Raw genomic sequence first — 17,045 nt, 5'->3', positions numbered from 1 at the left:
CCTTACAGAAACGTGGCTGAGGGGTGACGACACTTTCCCTGTTAATGAAGCCTCCCCGCCTGGCTTTACCTTCCACCGCCTGCCCTGCTCAGACCGCCGTGGTGGTGGTGTGGCTCTCATCACCAAATCACACCTTGTTCTGTGCCCCTACTCCTCCGGCACCACCTCCTCCTTCGAGCATCTCACCTTCTTCCACCCCTCTCACCTCCTTTAAAATCCTCGTTCTCTACCGTCCACCCAAGAACCATGCCAAGTTTCACACATAAGAAATAGGAGCAGGAGTCGGCCATTCGGCCCCTCGAGCCTGCTCCGCCATTTAATAAGATCGCGGCTGATCGTCGGCCTCAACTCCACTTTCCTGCCTGATCCCCTAGAGTCCAAAGCTCTATCGATCTCAGCCTTGAATATACCCAACGACTGAGCCTCCACAGCCCTCTGGGGCAGAGAATTCCAAAGATTCACCGCCCTCTGAGTGAAGAAATTCCTCATCTCGGTCCTAAATGGCCGACCCCTTATCCTGAGACTGTGACCCCTGGTTCTAGACTCTCCAGCCAGGGGAAACAACCTCTCAGCATCTACCCTGTCAATCCCCCTCAGAATCTTGTATGTTTCAATGAGATCACCTCTCATTCTTCTAAACTCCAGAGAGTATCGGCCCATTCTACACAATCTCTCCTCATAGGACAGCCCTCTCATCCCAGGAACCAATCTAGTGAACCTTCGTTGCACCGCCTCCAAGGCAAGTATATCCTTCCTTAAATAAGGAGACCAGAACTGTGCCCAGTACTCCAGGTGTGGTCTCACCAAGGCCCTGTACAATTGGAGCAAGACTTCCTCACTCTTAGACTCCAACCCCCTGCAATAAAGGCCAACATGTCATTTCCCTTCCTTATTGCTTGCTGTACCTGCATGCTAGCTTTTTGTGTTTCTTGCACGAGGACACCCAAATCTCTCTGAACACCAACATTTGAAACTTCCTCACCAATTAAAAAATATTGTTTTTCTATTCTTCCTACCAAAGCGAATAACCTCACATTTCCCTACATTATACTCCATCTGCCACCTTACTGCCCACTCACTTAGTCTATCGATATCCCTTTGCAGACTCTGTGTTCTCCTCACAGCTTACTGTCCCACCTAGCTTTGTATCAGCAGCAAACTTGGATACATTACACTCGGTCCCTTCATCTAGGTCATTAATATAAACTGTAAATAGATATTTTCACTGCTTTCCTCCCTCAGCTTCTGCACAGAGCAATCTCTCATCCTCGGTGATCTCAATTCATCATGCTCTCTCTGCTCTGAGTTCACTGTGCTCCTACACACATCCCCTGTCCCCCCACTACGCATATCCATCTAGACACCACACCCAATCACTACTGCCCGACTGTCTGCAGGCAATGCTCGCCAGGGTTTATGGACCTGTACCAATGGAAATAGATCATCCTCACAAGTCAAACCAACTGTACTTCAATAGGCAAAGCCCGCCTGGGAGACCAGACCTGGTGATGGGTGGGCTGGTATCTGGGAGTGGGAGGGGCCCTGGTGATGGGTGGATGGTATCTGGGAGTGGGAGGGGCCCTGGTGATGTGTGGATGGTATCTGGGAGTGGGAGGGGCCCTGGTGATGGGTGGATGGTATCTGGGAGTGGGAGGGGCCCTGGTGATGGGTGGATGGTATCTGGGAGTGGGAGGGGCCCTGGTGATGGGTGGGCTGGTATCTGGGAGTGGGAGGGGCCCTGGTGATGGGAGGGATGGTATCTGGGAGTGGGAGGGGCCCTGGTGATGGGTGGGATGGTATCTGGGAGTGGGAAGGGCCCTGGTGATGGGCGGGATGGTATCTAGGAGTGCGAGGGGCCCTGGTGATGGGTGGGCTGGTATCTGGGAGTGGGAGGGGCCCTGGTGATGGGCGGATGGTATCTGGGAGTGGGAGGGGCCCTGGTGATGGGCGGATGGTATCTGGGAGTGGGAGGGGCCCTGGTGATGGGTGGATGGTATCTGGGAGTGGGCGGGGCCCTGGTGATGGGTGGGCTGGTATCTGGGAGTGGGAGGGGCCCTGGTGATGGGCGGATGGTATCTGGGAGTGGGAGGGGCCCTGGTGATGGGCGGATGGTATCTGGGAGTGGAAGGGGCCCTGGTGATGGGTGGATGGTATCTGGGAGTGGGAGGGGCCCTGGTGATGGGAGGGATGGTATCTAGGAGTGGGAGGGGCCCTGGTGATGGGTGGATGGTATCTGGGAGTGGGAGGGGCCCTGGTGATGGGCGGGATGGTATCTGGGAGTGGGAGGGGCCCTGGTGATGGGTGGATGGTATCTGGGAGTGGGAGGGGCCCTGGTGATGGGGTGGATGGTATCTGGGAGTGGGAGGGGCCCTGGTGATGGGTGGGCTGGTATCTGGGAGTGGGAGGGGCCCTGGTGATGGGAGGGATGGTATCTGGGAGTGGGAGGGGCCCTGGTGATGGGTGGGATGGTACCTGGGAGTGGGAGGGGCCCTGGTGATGGGCGGGATGGTATCTGGGAGTGGGAGGGGCCCTGGTGATGGGTGGGATGGTATCTGGGAGTGGGAGGGGCCCTGGTGACAGGTGGATGGTATCTGGGAGTGGGAGGGGCCCTGGTGACGGCGGGATGGTATCTGGGAGTTGGAGGGGCCCTGGTGATGGGTGGATGGTATCTGGGAGTGGGAGGGGCCCTGGTGATGGGCGGGATGGTATCTGGGAGTGGGAGGGGCCCTGGTGATGGGAGGGATGGTATCTGGGAGTGGGAGGGGCCCTGGTGATGGGTGGGATGGTATCTGGGAGTGGGAGGGGCCCTGGTGACAGGTGGATGGTATCTGGGAGTGGGAGGGGCCCTGGTGATGGGCGGGATGGTATCTGGCAGTGGGAGGGGCCCTGGTGATGGGTGGATGGTATCTGGGAGTGGGAGGGGCCCTGGTGATGGGTGGATGGTATCTGGGAGTGGTAGGGGCCCTGGTGATGGGCGGGATGGTATCTGGGAGTGGGAGGGGCCCTGGTGACGGGTGGATGGTATCTGGGAGTGGGAGGGGCCCTGGTGATGGGCGGGATGGTATCTGGGAGTGGGAGGGGCCCTGGTGATGGGTGGATGGTATCTGGGAGTGGGAGGGGCCCTGGTGATGGGTGGATGGTATCTGGGAGTGGGAGGGGCCCTGGTGACGGGTGGATGGTATCTGGGAGTGGGAGGGGCCCTGGTGATGGGCGGGATGGTATCTGGGAGTGGGCGGGGCCCTGGTGACGGGTGGATGGTATCTGGGAGTGGGAGGGGCCCTGGTAATGGGCAGGATGGTATCTGGGAGTGGAAGGGGCCCTGGTGATGGATGGGTTGGTATCTGGGAGTGGGAGGGGCCCTGGTGATGGGTGGATGGTATCTGGGAGTGGGAGGGGCCCTGGTGATGGGTGGATGGTATCTGGGAGTGGGAGGGGCCCTGGTGATGGGTGGGATGGTATCTGGGAGTGGGAGGGGCCCTGGTGATGGGTGGATGGTATCTGGGAGTGGGAGGGGCCCTGGTGATGGGTGGGCTGGTGTCTGGGAGTGGGAGGGGGCCCTGGTGATGGGTGGATGGTATCTGGGAGTGGGAGGGCCCCTGGTGATGGGTGGGATGGTATCTGGGAGTGGGAGGGGCCCTGGTGATGGGTGGATGGTATCTGGGAGTGGGAGTGGCCCTGGTGATGGGTGGATGGTATCTGGGAGTGGGAGGGGCCCTGGTGATGGGTGGGATGGTATCTGGGAGTGGGAGGGGCCCTGGCGATGGGAGGGATGGTATCTGGGAGTGGGAGGGGCCCTGGTGATGGGTGGATGGTATCTGGGAGTGGGAGGGGCCCTGGTGATGGGTGGATGGTATCTGGGAGTGGGAGGGGCCCTGGTGATGGGTGGATGGTATCTGGGAGTGGGAGGGGCCCTGGTGATGGGTGGATGGTATCTGGGAGTGGGAGGGGCCCTGGTGATGGGTGGGATGGTATCTGGGAGTGGGAGGGGCCCTGGTGATGGGTGGATGGTATCTGGGAGTGGGAGGGGCCCTGGTGATGGGTGGGATGGTATCTGGGAGTGGGAGGGGCCCTGGTGATGGGTGGGATGGTTTCTGGGAGTGGGAGGGGCCCTGGTGATGGGTGGATGGTATCTGGGAGTGGGAGGGGCCCTGGTGATGGGTGGGATGGTATCTGGGAGTGGGAGGGGCCCTGGTGATGGGTGGATGGTATCTGGGAGTGGGAGGGGCCCTGGTGATGGGCGGGATGGTATCTGGGAGTGGGAGGGGCCCTGGTGATGGGTGGGATGGTATCTGGGAGTGGGAGGGGCCCTGGTGATGGGTGGATGGTATCTGGGAGTGGGAGGGGCCCTGGTGCTGGGTGGATGGTATCTGGGAGTGGGCGGGGCCCTGGTGATGGGTGGGATGGTATCTGGGAGTGGGAGGGGCCCTGGTGATGGGTGGATGGTATCTGGGAGTGGGAGGGGCCCTGGTGATGGGTGGATGGTATCTGGGAGTGGGAGGGGCCCTGGTGATGGGTGGGATGGTATCTGGGAGTGGGAGGGGCCCTGGTGATGGGTGGATGGTATCTGGGAGTGGGAGGGGCCCTGGTGATGGGTGGGATGGTATCTGGGAGTGGGAGATACACAGTTGGGATAAGGCAGGGCAGGAGGCCCTATTCCATTTCTGCTCTGTGAGATGTCAACAGCATCTGTTGTAGCCTGGATCCGCTGGGCCTTCCATACTCACTTTCTTTTGCCGGCTTTCGTATTCGGATCTTCAGTTCCCGTGGTAAACGTCGCCAGTCTGAAACGACAGAGATTGATTGGCTGGGAGGTGCAGTGGGACGGCGCGAGATAGAAATGCAAGCTCGCTTTCTTTTATGTTCGACCGAATCTGAACCCAAAGGAACTGACCTAGCAGCTGGAAAACAACGAAAGTCACGCGATAACACGCCGCCCTGGGGCAGTGCGCAAGAGGCAGCCATGTTCCACAACAGTCAGAGCAACACTTGGTATTCCAGTTAGCTGGTATGGAACGAGACCCTTGCATTTACACAGAGCTCCCTCACATCCCTCATCAACGTTCAAAGTGATTCACATGCAGGTGCTTTGAAGCGCAGTAACTGGCCTTATCTAGGCAAGCGTGCCAGCCATTCTGCGCACAGCAAGATCCCAGTAACAGATGAATGAGCAGCTCAGCTGGTTTTAAGAACATAAGAAATAGGAGCAGGAGTCGGCCATTCGGCCCCTCGAGCCTGCTCCGTCATTCAATGCGATCATATATCATATAATAGAAACAGTAGGTGCATTGCTGATCATCTTCCAACATTCGATGGAATCTGGGACAGTACCCATGGATTGGAGGGTAGCTAATGTTACCCCACTATTCAAAAGAGGTGGTAGAGAGAAAAATGGGAATTACAGACCGGTAAGCCTGACATCGGTAGTGGGGAAAATGCTAGAGTCCATTATAAAAGATGTAATAGCAGAGCACTTGGAAAACAGTGACTTTGTCCGATCCTGTCACTATGGATTTACAAAAGGTAAATCGTGCTTGACTAATCTACTGGAATTTTTTGAGGATGTAACTGGTAAAATAGATAATGGAGAACCAGTGGATGTGGTGTATTTGGACTTTCAGAAGGCTTTTGATAAGGTCCCGCATAAGAGATTAGCGTGTAAAATTAAGGCACATGGGATTGGGGGCAAGGTATTGACTTGGATAGAGAACTGGTTGGCAGACAGAAAGCAAAGAGTTGGAATAAACGGGTCTTTTTCCAAGTGGCAGGCAGTGACTAGTGGGGTACCGCAGGGATCGGTCCTTGGACCCCAGCTATTCACAATATATATTAATGATCTAGACAAGGGAACTAGATGTAATATCTCCATGTTTGCAGATGACACAAAGCTGGGTGGGCGTGTGTGCTGTGAGGAGGATGCCGAGAAACTCCAGGATGATTTGGATAGGTTGGGTGATTGCATCTGCCATGCTTCTGCCCAATATAACGTGGATAAATGTGAGGTTATCCACTTTGGTGGCAAAAACAGGAAGGCAGATTCTTATCTGAATGGCAATAGATTGGGAGAAGGGGAAGTGCAACGAGACCTGGGCGTCCTTGTGCACCAGTCGCTGAAGGTAAGCATGCAGGTGCAGCAGGCGGTTAAGAAGGCAAATGGTATGTTGGCCTTCGTAGCGAGAGGGTTTGAGTACAGGAACAAGGATGTCTTGCTGCAGTTGTACAGGGCCTTGGTGAGACCACATCTTGAGTATTGTGTGCAGTTTTGGTCGCCTTATCTGAGGAAGGATGTTCTTGCCATGTAAGGAGTGCAGCGAAGATTCATCAGGCTGATACCTGGGATGGCAGGAATGATGTATGAGGAGAGATTGGGTCGATTGGGCTTATACTCGCTGGAGTTTAGAAGAATGAGAGGGGATCTCATTGAAACTTATAAAATTCTAACAGGACTGGACAGACTGGATGCAAGATGTTCCCAATGGTCGGGGAGTCCAGAACCAGGGGTCACAGTCTAAGGATAAGGGGTAAGCCATTTAGGACAGAGATGAGGAGGAATTTCTTCACCCAGAGAGTGGTGAACCTGTGGAATTCTCTACCACAAAAGGCAGTTGAGGCCAATTCATTAAATATATTCAAGAAGGAGTTGGATATATTTCTTAAGGCTAAAGGGATCAAGGGATATGGGGAGAAGGCAGGGACAGGGTACTTGTAATGTATGTACCTTTAAGGGGAGAACTACTTTTTACAGCTCCTGTATACTGTAGTACCGGCAGTGACCACACCTGTATATAAACCGAGTAGGGATCTGCACATTTAGTTTTAGAGTAACCCTCATCCAGTAAACACCTGTTGATCGTTCCCTGCAGTCTCTTGTCTAATTATTGAAGGACACACAACATCAAGATACACGGATCTAACATTGGCAACGAGCAGATTCAAACCTACCTGCAACTCTGCATCACCTCCCAGGGATTCGCTCCTGGAGAACAGTGAAAGAAGGCGGCCGAGTCCAGAAGCACGGGCGTTGACCACGGGAAACCCCCCAGTCATCCAGCGGAGATTTGAGCATCGCAGGGGAGGCTGTCGAGAGCCAGGCTTGGCTTTCCAGTCACGGTGGTCCAGCGAAACGGGCTGGCAACAGGTACTGCGCAGACCCTTCCCGGACAGCGGCGGCTAGCGCCGACCGACGGCACAGAAAAAGGCCGAGCAGCGTCGACGGGAGAGAGGGAGGGTAGAGCGCACATGGCGCAGCCGGTGTTCCGGATCGAGCGGCGTCAACGGGGGAGAGAGGCGAGAGAGAGCAGCGCGCAGCCGGTGTTCAAGGGCCGAGTAGCATCAACGGGGGAAGAGAGGCGCGCAGGAAAACGCGCAGAGCGCAGCCGGTGTTCAAGGGCCGAGCAGCGTCAGCGGGGAAGAAAGGAAAGCGCGGGAGACGCCATTTTAAGCCGCAGCGGGGAAGAAAGGAAAGCGTGGGAGACGCCATTTTAAGCCAGTCTAACCACACCCAAAAATGCCGAAGAGTGGCAGTATCACAGCGTTCGACAATGAAGTCGAAGATTGGACGACATATGTCGAACGCATAGAAGTATACTGCAAGGCGAATGAAGTGCCAGATGACAAGAAAGCGCTGGTATTGTTGAATTCAATGGGTGCAAAAACGTATGGCTTACTACGAAACCTAGTAACCCCAGAGAAGCCAGTAGAAAAGGAGTTTGAAAACATAGTGTCAATCCTACAGGACCACTTAAACCCCACACCACTGCTGATAGCAGAAAGATTTACGTTTCACAAAAGGAACCAGCATAAAGATGAAAGTAATGCTGAGTATTTAACGGAACTGCGCAAGCTATCGAAACACTGCCAGTTTGGAACGGGACTAGCAGATACTTTAAGGGACAAGTTTGTGTGTGGGCTTCAAAGTGAAGGAACCCAGAAACGGCTTCTATCAGAAAAGGATCTTACGCTGGACAAGGCTTTCAGCATTGCAGTATCACACGAAGCAGCAGCACGGGGCGCGGCAGAGATACAACGGAGACCGCAAGAATATGGCACAAATGAAATGTCATACGGAACAGTGAAGTGCTATTGCTGCGGCAGAACAACACACGACCATAATGATTGCTGGTTCAAGGACAAAGTGTGCAGACAGTGTGGAAAAGTAGGACACATAGCAAGAGTCTGCAGGTCGGGAAAGAAAACCAGCAGCAAGAAATCTCCACAGGAGAAGTACAAGAAGGTACATAAGGTGACGGAGAGTAGTTCAGACGAACAGAAAAGTGATACAGACTCCGGAAGCAAGGAGCTGGGTTGTCTGAAACTACATAATGTGATCAAAACGGAAGATCACCAAACTATCTGGGTCACGCTCAAGATAGCAGGAGTCCAAGTGAAAATGGAATTGGACACAGGATCAGCTCTAACAGTCATAAACCGAAGGGACTACAAGCGGCTATTCTCACATATACCCTTGAGAGATACAAAGATTGTCTTGAAGACGTACACGGGGCAAAAAGTCTACCCCAAAGGAAAAATAAGGGTGAACGTTATATAGAACGGCAAGGAAACACCAAAAATGGACCTATATGTATTGCCAGATGGAGGACCACCACTACTAGGACGTGAATGGATCCGGAAGATACAGCTAGATTGGCATTCCATACAAGCACTGACTGTAGATGCCACAAAGGATGACGACGTCACACCTGGACGACTGTCAAAAATGCTAACTGACGCACAAGAAGTGTTCCAGCAGGGACTCGGAACACTAAAAGGCATAACAGCGACGATCAAAATAGAGGAAAATGCAAGCCCAAAGTTTTTTTAAGGCCAGACCGGTACCTTATGCGATCCGCCCAGCCGTCGAAGCAGAGCTGGAAGGTTTGGAACGTTCAGGAGTACTGTCCAAAGTGGACTGGAGCGAATGGGCTACACCCATCGTTCCTGTAATGAAGAGGTCGTTGAGTAATACGCCTGGGGAACCAAAGAAGGTTCGCATCTGTGGGGACTTTAAGGTGACAGTGAACCCAGTCCTCCACACTGTACAATATCCGCTTCCGCGGATTGAAGATATTTTCGCCTCGTTATCTGGAGGGAAACGCTTCACTAAGATTGATCTGGCCCAGGCGTACCTGCAAATGGAGGTAGAAGAAGCCTCGAAACAGTACCTCACGATCAACACTCATAAAGGTCTCTACCAATACAACCAGCTGGTGTTCGGGGTAGCATCAGCTCCGGCTATTTGGCAAAGGGCAATGGAACAAGTCCTGCAAGGGATTCCAGGGACCCAGTGTTATTTGGACGACATCCTGGTCACGGGCGAAAATGACAGTGATCACCTCGCCAACCTGGAGCAGGTGCTCACTAGATTGAAAGAATATGGGCTCCGAGCTAATCGCCACAAATGCGAGTTTTTCCAGAAGCAGATCTCGTATTGTGGCCACGTTATTGATAAAGAGGGGTTACATAAGTCCCCTGAAAAGATTGCGGCAGTAGTCAAAGCTCCAGCACCGGAAAATGTGTCACAACTGAGGTCGTTCCTCGGGCTGGTGAACTACTACCATAAGTTCTTGCCGAATTTGTCTACCGTACTACACCCACTGAACACCCTACTGTAAACGGGGGTACCATGGAAGTGGAGTGACGAATGTAAACGAGCTTTCCAGAAGAGCAAAGCATTGATCACATCAAAAGAGGTGTTGGCTCATTTCAACCCAGCACTACCAATTCGGTTGGCGTGTGATGCATCACCCTATGGCATTGGAGCGGTGCTGTCGCACAAATTCCCGGACGGCTCGGAGAGGCCAGTAGCCTTTGCGTCTCGGTCACTAACCTCAGCCGAGCGTAACTATGCCCAGATTGACAGGGAGGCCCTCAGCCTAGTGTGGGGAGTGAAAAAGTTCAATCACTATCTGCACGGGCAGAAGTTCACCTTGCTGACTGACCACCAACCACTTGTCTCCATCTTTAATCCAAAGAAGGGCATTCCGGTGATGACTGCGCAACGGCTACAAAGATGGTTCCTTTTTCTAGGGGCGCACCAATATGAAATCGAGTATAAGGGCACGAAACAGCATGGAAACGCTGATGGGCTATCACGCCTGCCACTGCCTACTGCGGAGGAAGCACCAGCAGTGGATCCTGTCGAAATATTTCATTCAACTATAATTGAATACTTGCCAGTAACTAACGCTGGTATAGAGAAGGAGACCCGAAATGACCTGACACTGTCTCGGGTATATGATTTGACGGTGAAGGGATGGCCAGCACATGGCGACTCACTGTTGCCAGCATTCTCATCCAGAAGAGAACAGCTGTCAGTATGCCAGGGGACCTTGATGTGTGGATCCCGAGTGGTAATTCCACCCAAGTTAAGGGAGAGAGTGCTCAATGAGCTTCACGAAGGTCATCTGGGAGGGGTGAAAATGAAAAGCCTTGCTAGGGCTTATGTGTGGTGGCCGGGGATCAATCAGCAAATCGAGGACCTGACAAAGAGCTGCTCAGGATGCCAGAAGGTCCAAAATGCACCACCACAGGCCCCTCTACACCCATGGGAGTGGCCCTCATCTCCATGGCAACGGGTGCATATTGATTTTGCTGCTCCATTCATGGACTCAATGTTTTTAATAGCCGTGGATGCGCACTCAAAATGGCCTGAGGTGATCAAAATGTCCTCCACCACCACGGAGAAAACTATTGCAGTCCTACGGACCATTTTTGCCAGGAACGGCTTGCCAGAGCAGATTTGCTCTGATAACGGACCACAGTTTGTGTCCGAAGAGTTTCGAAGATTTATGAAAAGGAATGGGGTGAGGCATTACACATCCGCCCCGTATCATCCAGCCACAAATGGATTGGCTGAGAGGTTCGTACAAACCTTTAAAAAAGCAGTAAAGGCCATGTGCGATGACGACATTCCACTGCAGCATAAGGTGGACAATTTCCTATTAGCCTACAGAAATGCGACACATGCAGTCACCAACCAGGCCCCGGCCATGATGTTCTTTAACCGAAGGTTGAGATCTCGTCTGGATTTGCTCAGACCAAATGTACGAAGAGATGTTGAGAATAAGCAATTCCAGCACATCAATGAGAAGCCGACAATGAGCTTCAATGTAGGGCAACCAGTCTTGGCCCGCGACTACCGAACAGAGAAATGGCAACCAGGAACGATATGCACACGGCAGGGGCCACTAATGTACACAGTGGATGTTGGGGAGAACATTGTGAGACGCCATGCTGACCAGATCCTAGAGTCACAGGAACGAGTCAACCCCATGTCTCGCCCACACGTACCTGGTGAGGAACCCGACGTACAGGTCGCATCTACCCCAGAAACAGTAGCATCGGAAGCTGATGAACCAACCGACGACAAGGGGCCAGAATCGCCTCCGCACCAAGAGCAAGACACTCGGGAAAGGCGCTATCCAGAAAGGATCAGGAAACCTCCCCAAAGACTGAATTTATAAATAGACTATTTTCAGTTAATGTTGCATGTTAAAAGTGTTAATTGTAATTAGTTTGATATTTAATTGTTAAATGAGTGTTATGGTACTGTTAATCTAAAAGGGGAGGAATTGTAATGTATGTACCTTTAAGGGGAGAACTACTTTTTACAGCTCCTGTATACTGTAGTACCGGCAGTGACCACACCTGTATATAAACCCTGAGTAGGGATCTGTACAGTTAGTTCTAGAGTAACCCTCATTCAGTCAACACCTGTTGGTCGTTCCCTGCAGTCTCTTGTCTAATTATTGAAGGACACAACATCAAGATACACGGATCTAACAGTACTGAATTTGGATGATCAGCCATGATCGCATTGAATGACGGAGCAGGCTCGAGGGGCCGAATGGCCGACTCCTGCTCCTATCTTCTATGTTTCTATGTGGCTGATCTGATCTTGGCCTCAACTTCACTTTCCTGCCCGCTCCCCATAACCCTCGACTCCCCTGTAGCTCAAAAATCTGTCAATCTCCACCTTAAATATATTCAATGACCCAGCCTCCACAGCTCTCTGGGGTAGAGAATTCCACAGATTTACGACCCTCTGAGAGAAGAAATTCCTCCTCATCTCCCTCTTAACTGGGCGACCCCTTATCCTGAAACTATGCCCCCGTGTTCTAGTTTCCCCCACGAGGGGAAACATCCTCTCAGCATCCACCCTGTCCAGCCCCTACAGAATCTTATATGTTTCAGTAAGATCCCCTCTCATTCTTCTAAACTCTAATGAGCATAGGCTCAACCTTTCTTTATAAGACAACCCCTTCATCTCAGGAATTAACCTCGTGAACCTTCTCTGAACTGCCTCCAATGCAAGTATATCCTTCCTTAAATAAGATGACTAAAACTGTACGCAGTACTCCAGGTGTGGTCTCACCAACGCCCTGTACAGTTGGAGCAGGACTTCCCTACTTTTATACTCCATCCCCTTTGCAATAAAGGCCAACATTCCATTTGCCTTCCGAATTACTTGCTGTACCTGCATGCTAACTTTTTGTGTTTCATGTACGAGGACCCCCAGATCTCTCTGTACCGCAGCATTTTGTAATCTCTCTCCATTTAAATGATAATTTGCTTTTTTATTCTTCCTTCCAAAGTGGATAACCTCACATTTTCCCACATTATACTCCATCTGCCAAGGTTTGCCCACTCACTTAACCTCTCTATATCCGTTTGCAGACTTTTTGTGTCCTCCTCACAATTTGCTTTCCCACCTATCTTTGTATCATCAGCAAATTTGGCTCGAGTACACTCGGTCCCTTCATCCAAGTCATTAATATAGATTGTAAATAGCCGAGGCCCCAGCACTGATCCCTGTGGCACCCCGCTAGTTACAGTTTGCCAACCTGAAAATGACCCATTTATCCCGACTCTCTGTTTCCTGTTAGTTAGCCAGACCTCTATCCATGCTAATATATTACCCCAACACTGTGAGCTTGTATCTTTTTTTTAATTCATTGATGGGATGTGGGCGTCGCTGGCTGGCTAGGCCTGCATTTAGTGCCCATCCCTAATTGCCCTTGAGAAGATGGTGGTGAGCCGCCTTCTTGAACCGCTGCAGTCCATATGGTGTAGGTACACCCACAATGCCGTTAGGAAGGGAGTTCCAGGATTTTGGCCCAGCGACAGTGAAGAAACGGCGATACAGGTCCAAGTCAGGATGGTGTGTGGCTTGGAGGGGAACTTGTAGGTGGTGATGTTCCCATGCGTCTGCTGCCCTTGTCCTTCTAAGTGGTAGAGGTCGCGGGTTTGGAAGGTGCTATTGAAGGAGCTTTGGCGAGTTGCTGCAGTGCATCTTGTAGATGGTACACACTGCAGCCACGGTACGCCGGTGGTGGAGGGAGTGAATGTTGAAGGTGGTGGATGGGGTGCCAATCAAGCGGGCTGCTTTATCCTGAATGGTGTCGAGCTTCTTGAGTGTTGTTGGAGCTGCACTCATCCAGGCAAGTGGAGAGTATTCCGTCACACTCCTGACTTGTGCCTTGTAGATGGTGGAAAGGCTTTGGGGGTGCCTCTGGTCTGGTTGCACTGCCTGACACAATACACTGGCTTTAGGTTAGGCGTGGCTCAGTGGGTGGCACGCTCGCCTGAGTCAGAAGGTCGTGGATTCGAGCCCCACTCCGAGGACTTGAGCACACAATCCAGGCTGACACTCCCAGTGCAGTACAGAAGGAGCGCTGCACTGTTGGAGAGACTGTACTGAGGGAGCGCCGCACTGTCGGAGAGGCAGTACTGAGGGAGAGCCGCACTGTCGGAGGGGCGGTACTAATGGAGCGCCACACTGTCGGAGGGTCATTACTGAGGGAGCGCCGCACTGTCGGAGGGGCAGTACTGAGGGAGCGCCGCACTGTCGGAGGGGCAGTACTGAGGGAGCGCCGCACTGTCTGAGGAGCAGTACTGAGGGGGCGCTGCACTGTTGGAGAGACGGTACTGAGGGAGCGCCGCACTGTCGGAGAGGCAGTACTGAGGGAGAGCTGCACTGTCGGAGGGGCGGTACTAATGGAGCGCCGCACCGTCGGTGGGTCATTACTGAGGGAGCGCCGCACTGTCGGAGGGGCAGTACTGAGGGAGCGTCGCACTGTCGGAGGAGCAGTACTGAGGGAGCACTGCACTGTCGGAGGGGCAGCGCTGAGGGAGCGCCCCACTGTCGGAGGGGCAGTACTGAGGGGGCGCTGCACTGTTGGAGAGACGGTACTGAGGGAGCGCCGCACTGTCGGAGAGGCAGTACTGAGGGAGAGCCGCACTGTCGGAGGGGCAGTACTAATGGAGCGCCGCACTGTTGGAGGGTCATTACTGAGGGAGCGCCGCACTGTCGGAGGGGCAGTACTGAGGGAGTGCCGCACTGTTGGAGGGGCAGTACTGAGGGAGCGCTGCACTGTCGGAGGGGCAGCGCTGAGGGAGTGCTGCACCGTCGGAGGGGCAGTACTGAGGGGGCGCTGCACTGTTGGAGAGACGGTACTGAGGGAGCGCCGCACTGTCGGAGGGGCAGTACTGAGGGAGCGCCGCACTGTTGGAGGGGCAGTACTGAGGGAGCGCCGCACTGTTGGAGGGTCAGTACTGAGGGAGCACCGCACTGTCGGAGGGGCGGTACTGAGGGAGCGCCGCACTGTCGGAGGTGCCGTCTTTCGGAGGAGGTGTTAAACCGAGGTCCCGCCTGCTCTCTCAGGTGGACGTAAAGGATCCCACGGCCACTATTTGAAGAGGAGCAGGGGGGAGTTCTCCCCGGTGTCCTGGGGCCAATATTTATCCCTCAATCAACATTCACTAAAAGTGAGTTTAGTAGGTCATTTATCTGATTACTGTTTGTGGGATCTTGCTGGTCACAATTTCACGTCTCCCTACATTACAAGCGGCTACAGTTCAAAGGTATTTAGTTGGCTCTAAAGCGCTTTGAGGTTGTGAGGGGCATTAGATAAATCCAAATTCTCCCTGTCTCTCTCAGTGCAACCAAGGGTTAATGCCGATCAGTAGAGTGCTACAAGCCGGGTGACGGGTAGTCCTTGGGACGTGCGGCTCTGCACGGGACAGATTACTTGGATTGCAGGGTCCCGAGGTCTGCGTACAGCAAGTGCTGTCAAATCACTGGAAGAAAAATAATGGGGGAGAAATTCAGTATCGCCCCGTTTGGGGCGCGATTATCGGCTGGGTGCAAAATTTAGCGCCTGTCACTAATTATCACCTCCGACTGCAAACTTGGCTTTTATCGCCCCTGGAGGTGATTGGAGCGCTAAATCAGGCGCTACCCACCTCTCTTAAGGCGCTAACGCCGAGGAGCGAGGCGCTACCTCAGAGCGCTGGCGAAGCTCATGTGATGTCAGTCAGCGATGGAACACAGACACACTGGCACCGGCCAGTTCTTAAAGGGGAGGGTCGATCTTGCTCTCCATCCACACCCTGCTCATTGCAGCCTTGAATCTCGGCCTGGAGAGACCTGTACATCAAATCTGCTGGGAAGAACAATGGAGAGGCCCAGGGAAAGAGCTCAGAGTGCAGCCCCCACAGTCTCTTCTAAATCGATACAAGGGCAAATCAAAACCAACCTGCAAAGTGCTGCTCAGTCCCCAAAACTCCTTCACACAGCGTTGAATCTCTCCAGAAGTCTCTCTCTCTCTCTCTCTCAGAATGCGTGGTGCAAAAATGTCGCCGACAAAAAAAGGCAGGAAGCGGCCGCCTTTAAATAGCGCTCCCCCAGTCCCTTCCCGACTGCAAAACGCTCCCCTCAACCTGTCGTTGCTAGCGGCAGGCGGTAAGGCAGGGGGCGCCACTCAATATCCGGTCCGGGGCGTTGCACGCTCGACTGATGTCACGATCTGCCGGCGCAGGAGATCATGGCGGTGGTGTTTAGCGCCGCCGCAAAATATCTGGTCAATTTCGCGAGCGGCGCAAACATCGCCGCGCCCGGGCGCTAGTGGCTTTGCGCCCCATTAGCGCCCTCGTAAGGCGCTATCGGGAGGCGCAAACAACGGAATTTTCCCCCCAGTGGTTTTTAAAAACTCGGAGAGTTTAAGTTGCCCCTTTAACACCTTCCTCTCCAGAGTCAGAGTTTGGACTCCTTTACACCGCCCCCACCCCCCCCCCCCAATGCCTGTGGCAGGTGCCCAGTCCTGAAGGCAGGTGTGAGCTGCACACTACAGCCTCAGCCCAGTTCCTGCACATCTGGACTCTCCGCTCCCAGCTGGATAGTCAACCACTTCCACAGAACAGAGAGAAACATCCCAAAGCTCTTCACCGAGGGGGCAGGAGCAAATGGATGCTGAGCTCAAGGAGGCCTCAAGGGGAAATAGACATAGAAACATAGAAGATAGGAGCAGGAGTCGGCCATTCGGCCCCTCGAGCCCGCTCCGCCATTCAATGAGATCATGGCTGATCATCCAAATTCAGTACCCTGTCCCTGCCTTCTCCCCATATCCCTTGATCCCTTTAGCCTTAAGAAATATATCTAACTCCTTCTTGAATATATTTAATGAATTGGCCTCAACTGCCTTCTGTGGTAGAGAATTCCACAGGTTCACCACTCTCTGGGTGAAGAAATTCCTCCTCATCTCTGTCCTAAATGGCTTACCCCTTATCCTTAGACTGTGACCCCTGGTTCTGGACTCCCCGACCATCGGGAACATCCTTCCTGCATCTAGTCTGTCTAGTCCTGTTAGAATATTATAAGTTTCAATGAGATTCCCTCTCATTCTTCTAAACTCTAGCGAATATAAGCCTAATCGACCCAATCTCTCCTCATACGTCATTCCTGCCATCCCAGGTATCAGCCTGGTAAATCTTCGCTGCACTCCCTCCATGGCAAGAACATCCTTCCTCAGATAAGGCGACCAAAACTGCACACAATACTCAAGGTGCGGTCTCGCCAAGGCCCTGTACAACTGCAGCAAGACATCCTTGCTCCTGTACTCGAATCCTCTCGCTATGAAGACCAGCATACCATTTGCCTTCTTAACCGCCTGCTGCACCTGCATGCTTACCTTCAGCGACTGGTGCACAAGAACACCCAGGTCTCTTTGCACTTCCCCTTCTCCCAATGTATTGCCATTCAAATAATAATC

General features: G+C 53.2%; 1 protein-coding gene across 1 annotated transcript in view; it reads right to left on the bottom strand.

Annotated features, from left to right (window-relative positions):
* Positions 1 to 17,045, bottom strand: part of polr3glb (RNA polymerase III subunit GL b) — an 88,177-nt gene that overhangs the window by 52,974 nt on the left and 18,158 nt on the right. The window contains exon 5 of the mRNA XM_085978771.1: positions 4,725 to 4,781. Coding sequence (XP_085834897.1) covers positions 4,725 to 4,781 — 57 coding nt within the window. The remainder of the gene's footprint in view (positions 1 to 4,724; positions 4,782 to 17,045) is intronic.

Source organism: Somniosus microcephalus, unplaced genomic scaffold, assembly GCF_052327205.1.
Source record: "Somniosus microcephalus isolate GS21.2 unplaced genomic scaffold, FLI_Smic_1.0 unresolved_chr7, whole genome shotgun sequence".
Classification (NCBI taxonomy): domain Eukaryota; kingdom Metazoa; phylum Chordata; class Chondrichthyes; order Squaliformes; family Somniosidae; genus Somniosus; species Somniosus microcephalus.
This window is presented reverse-complemented; position numbering and strand designations above follow the sequence as displayed.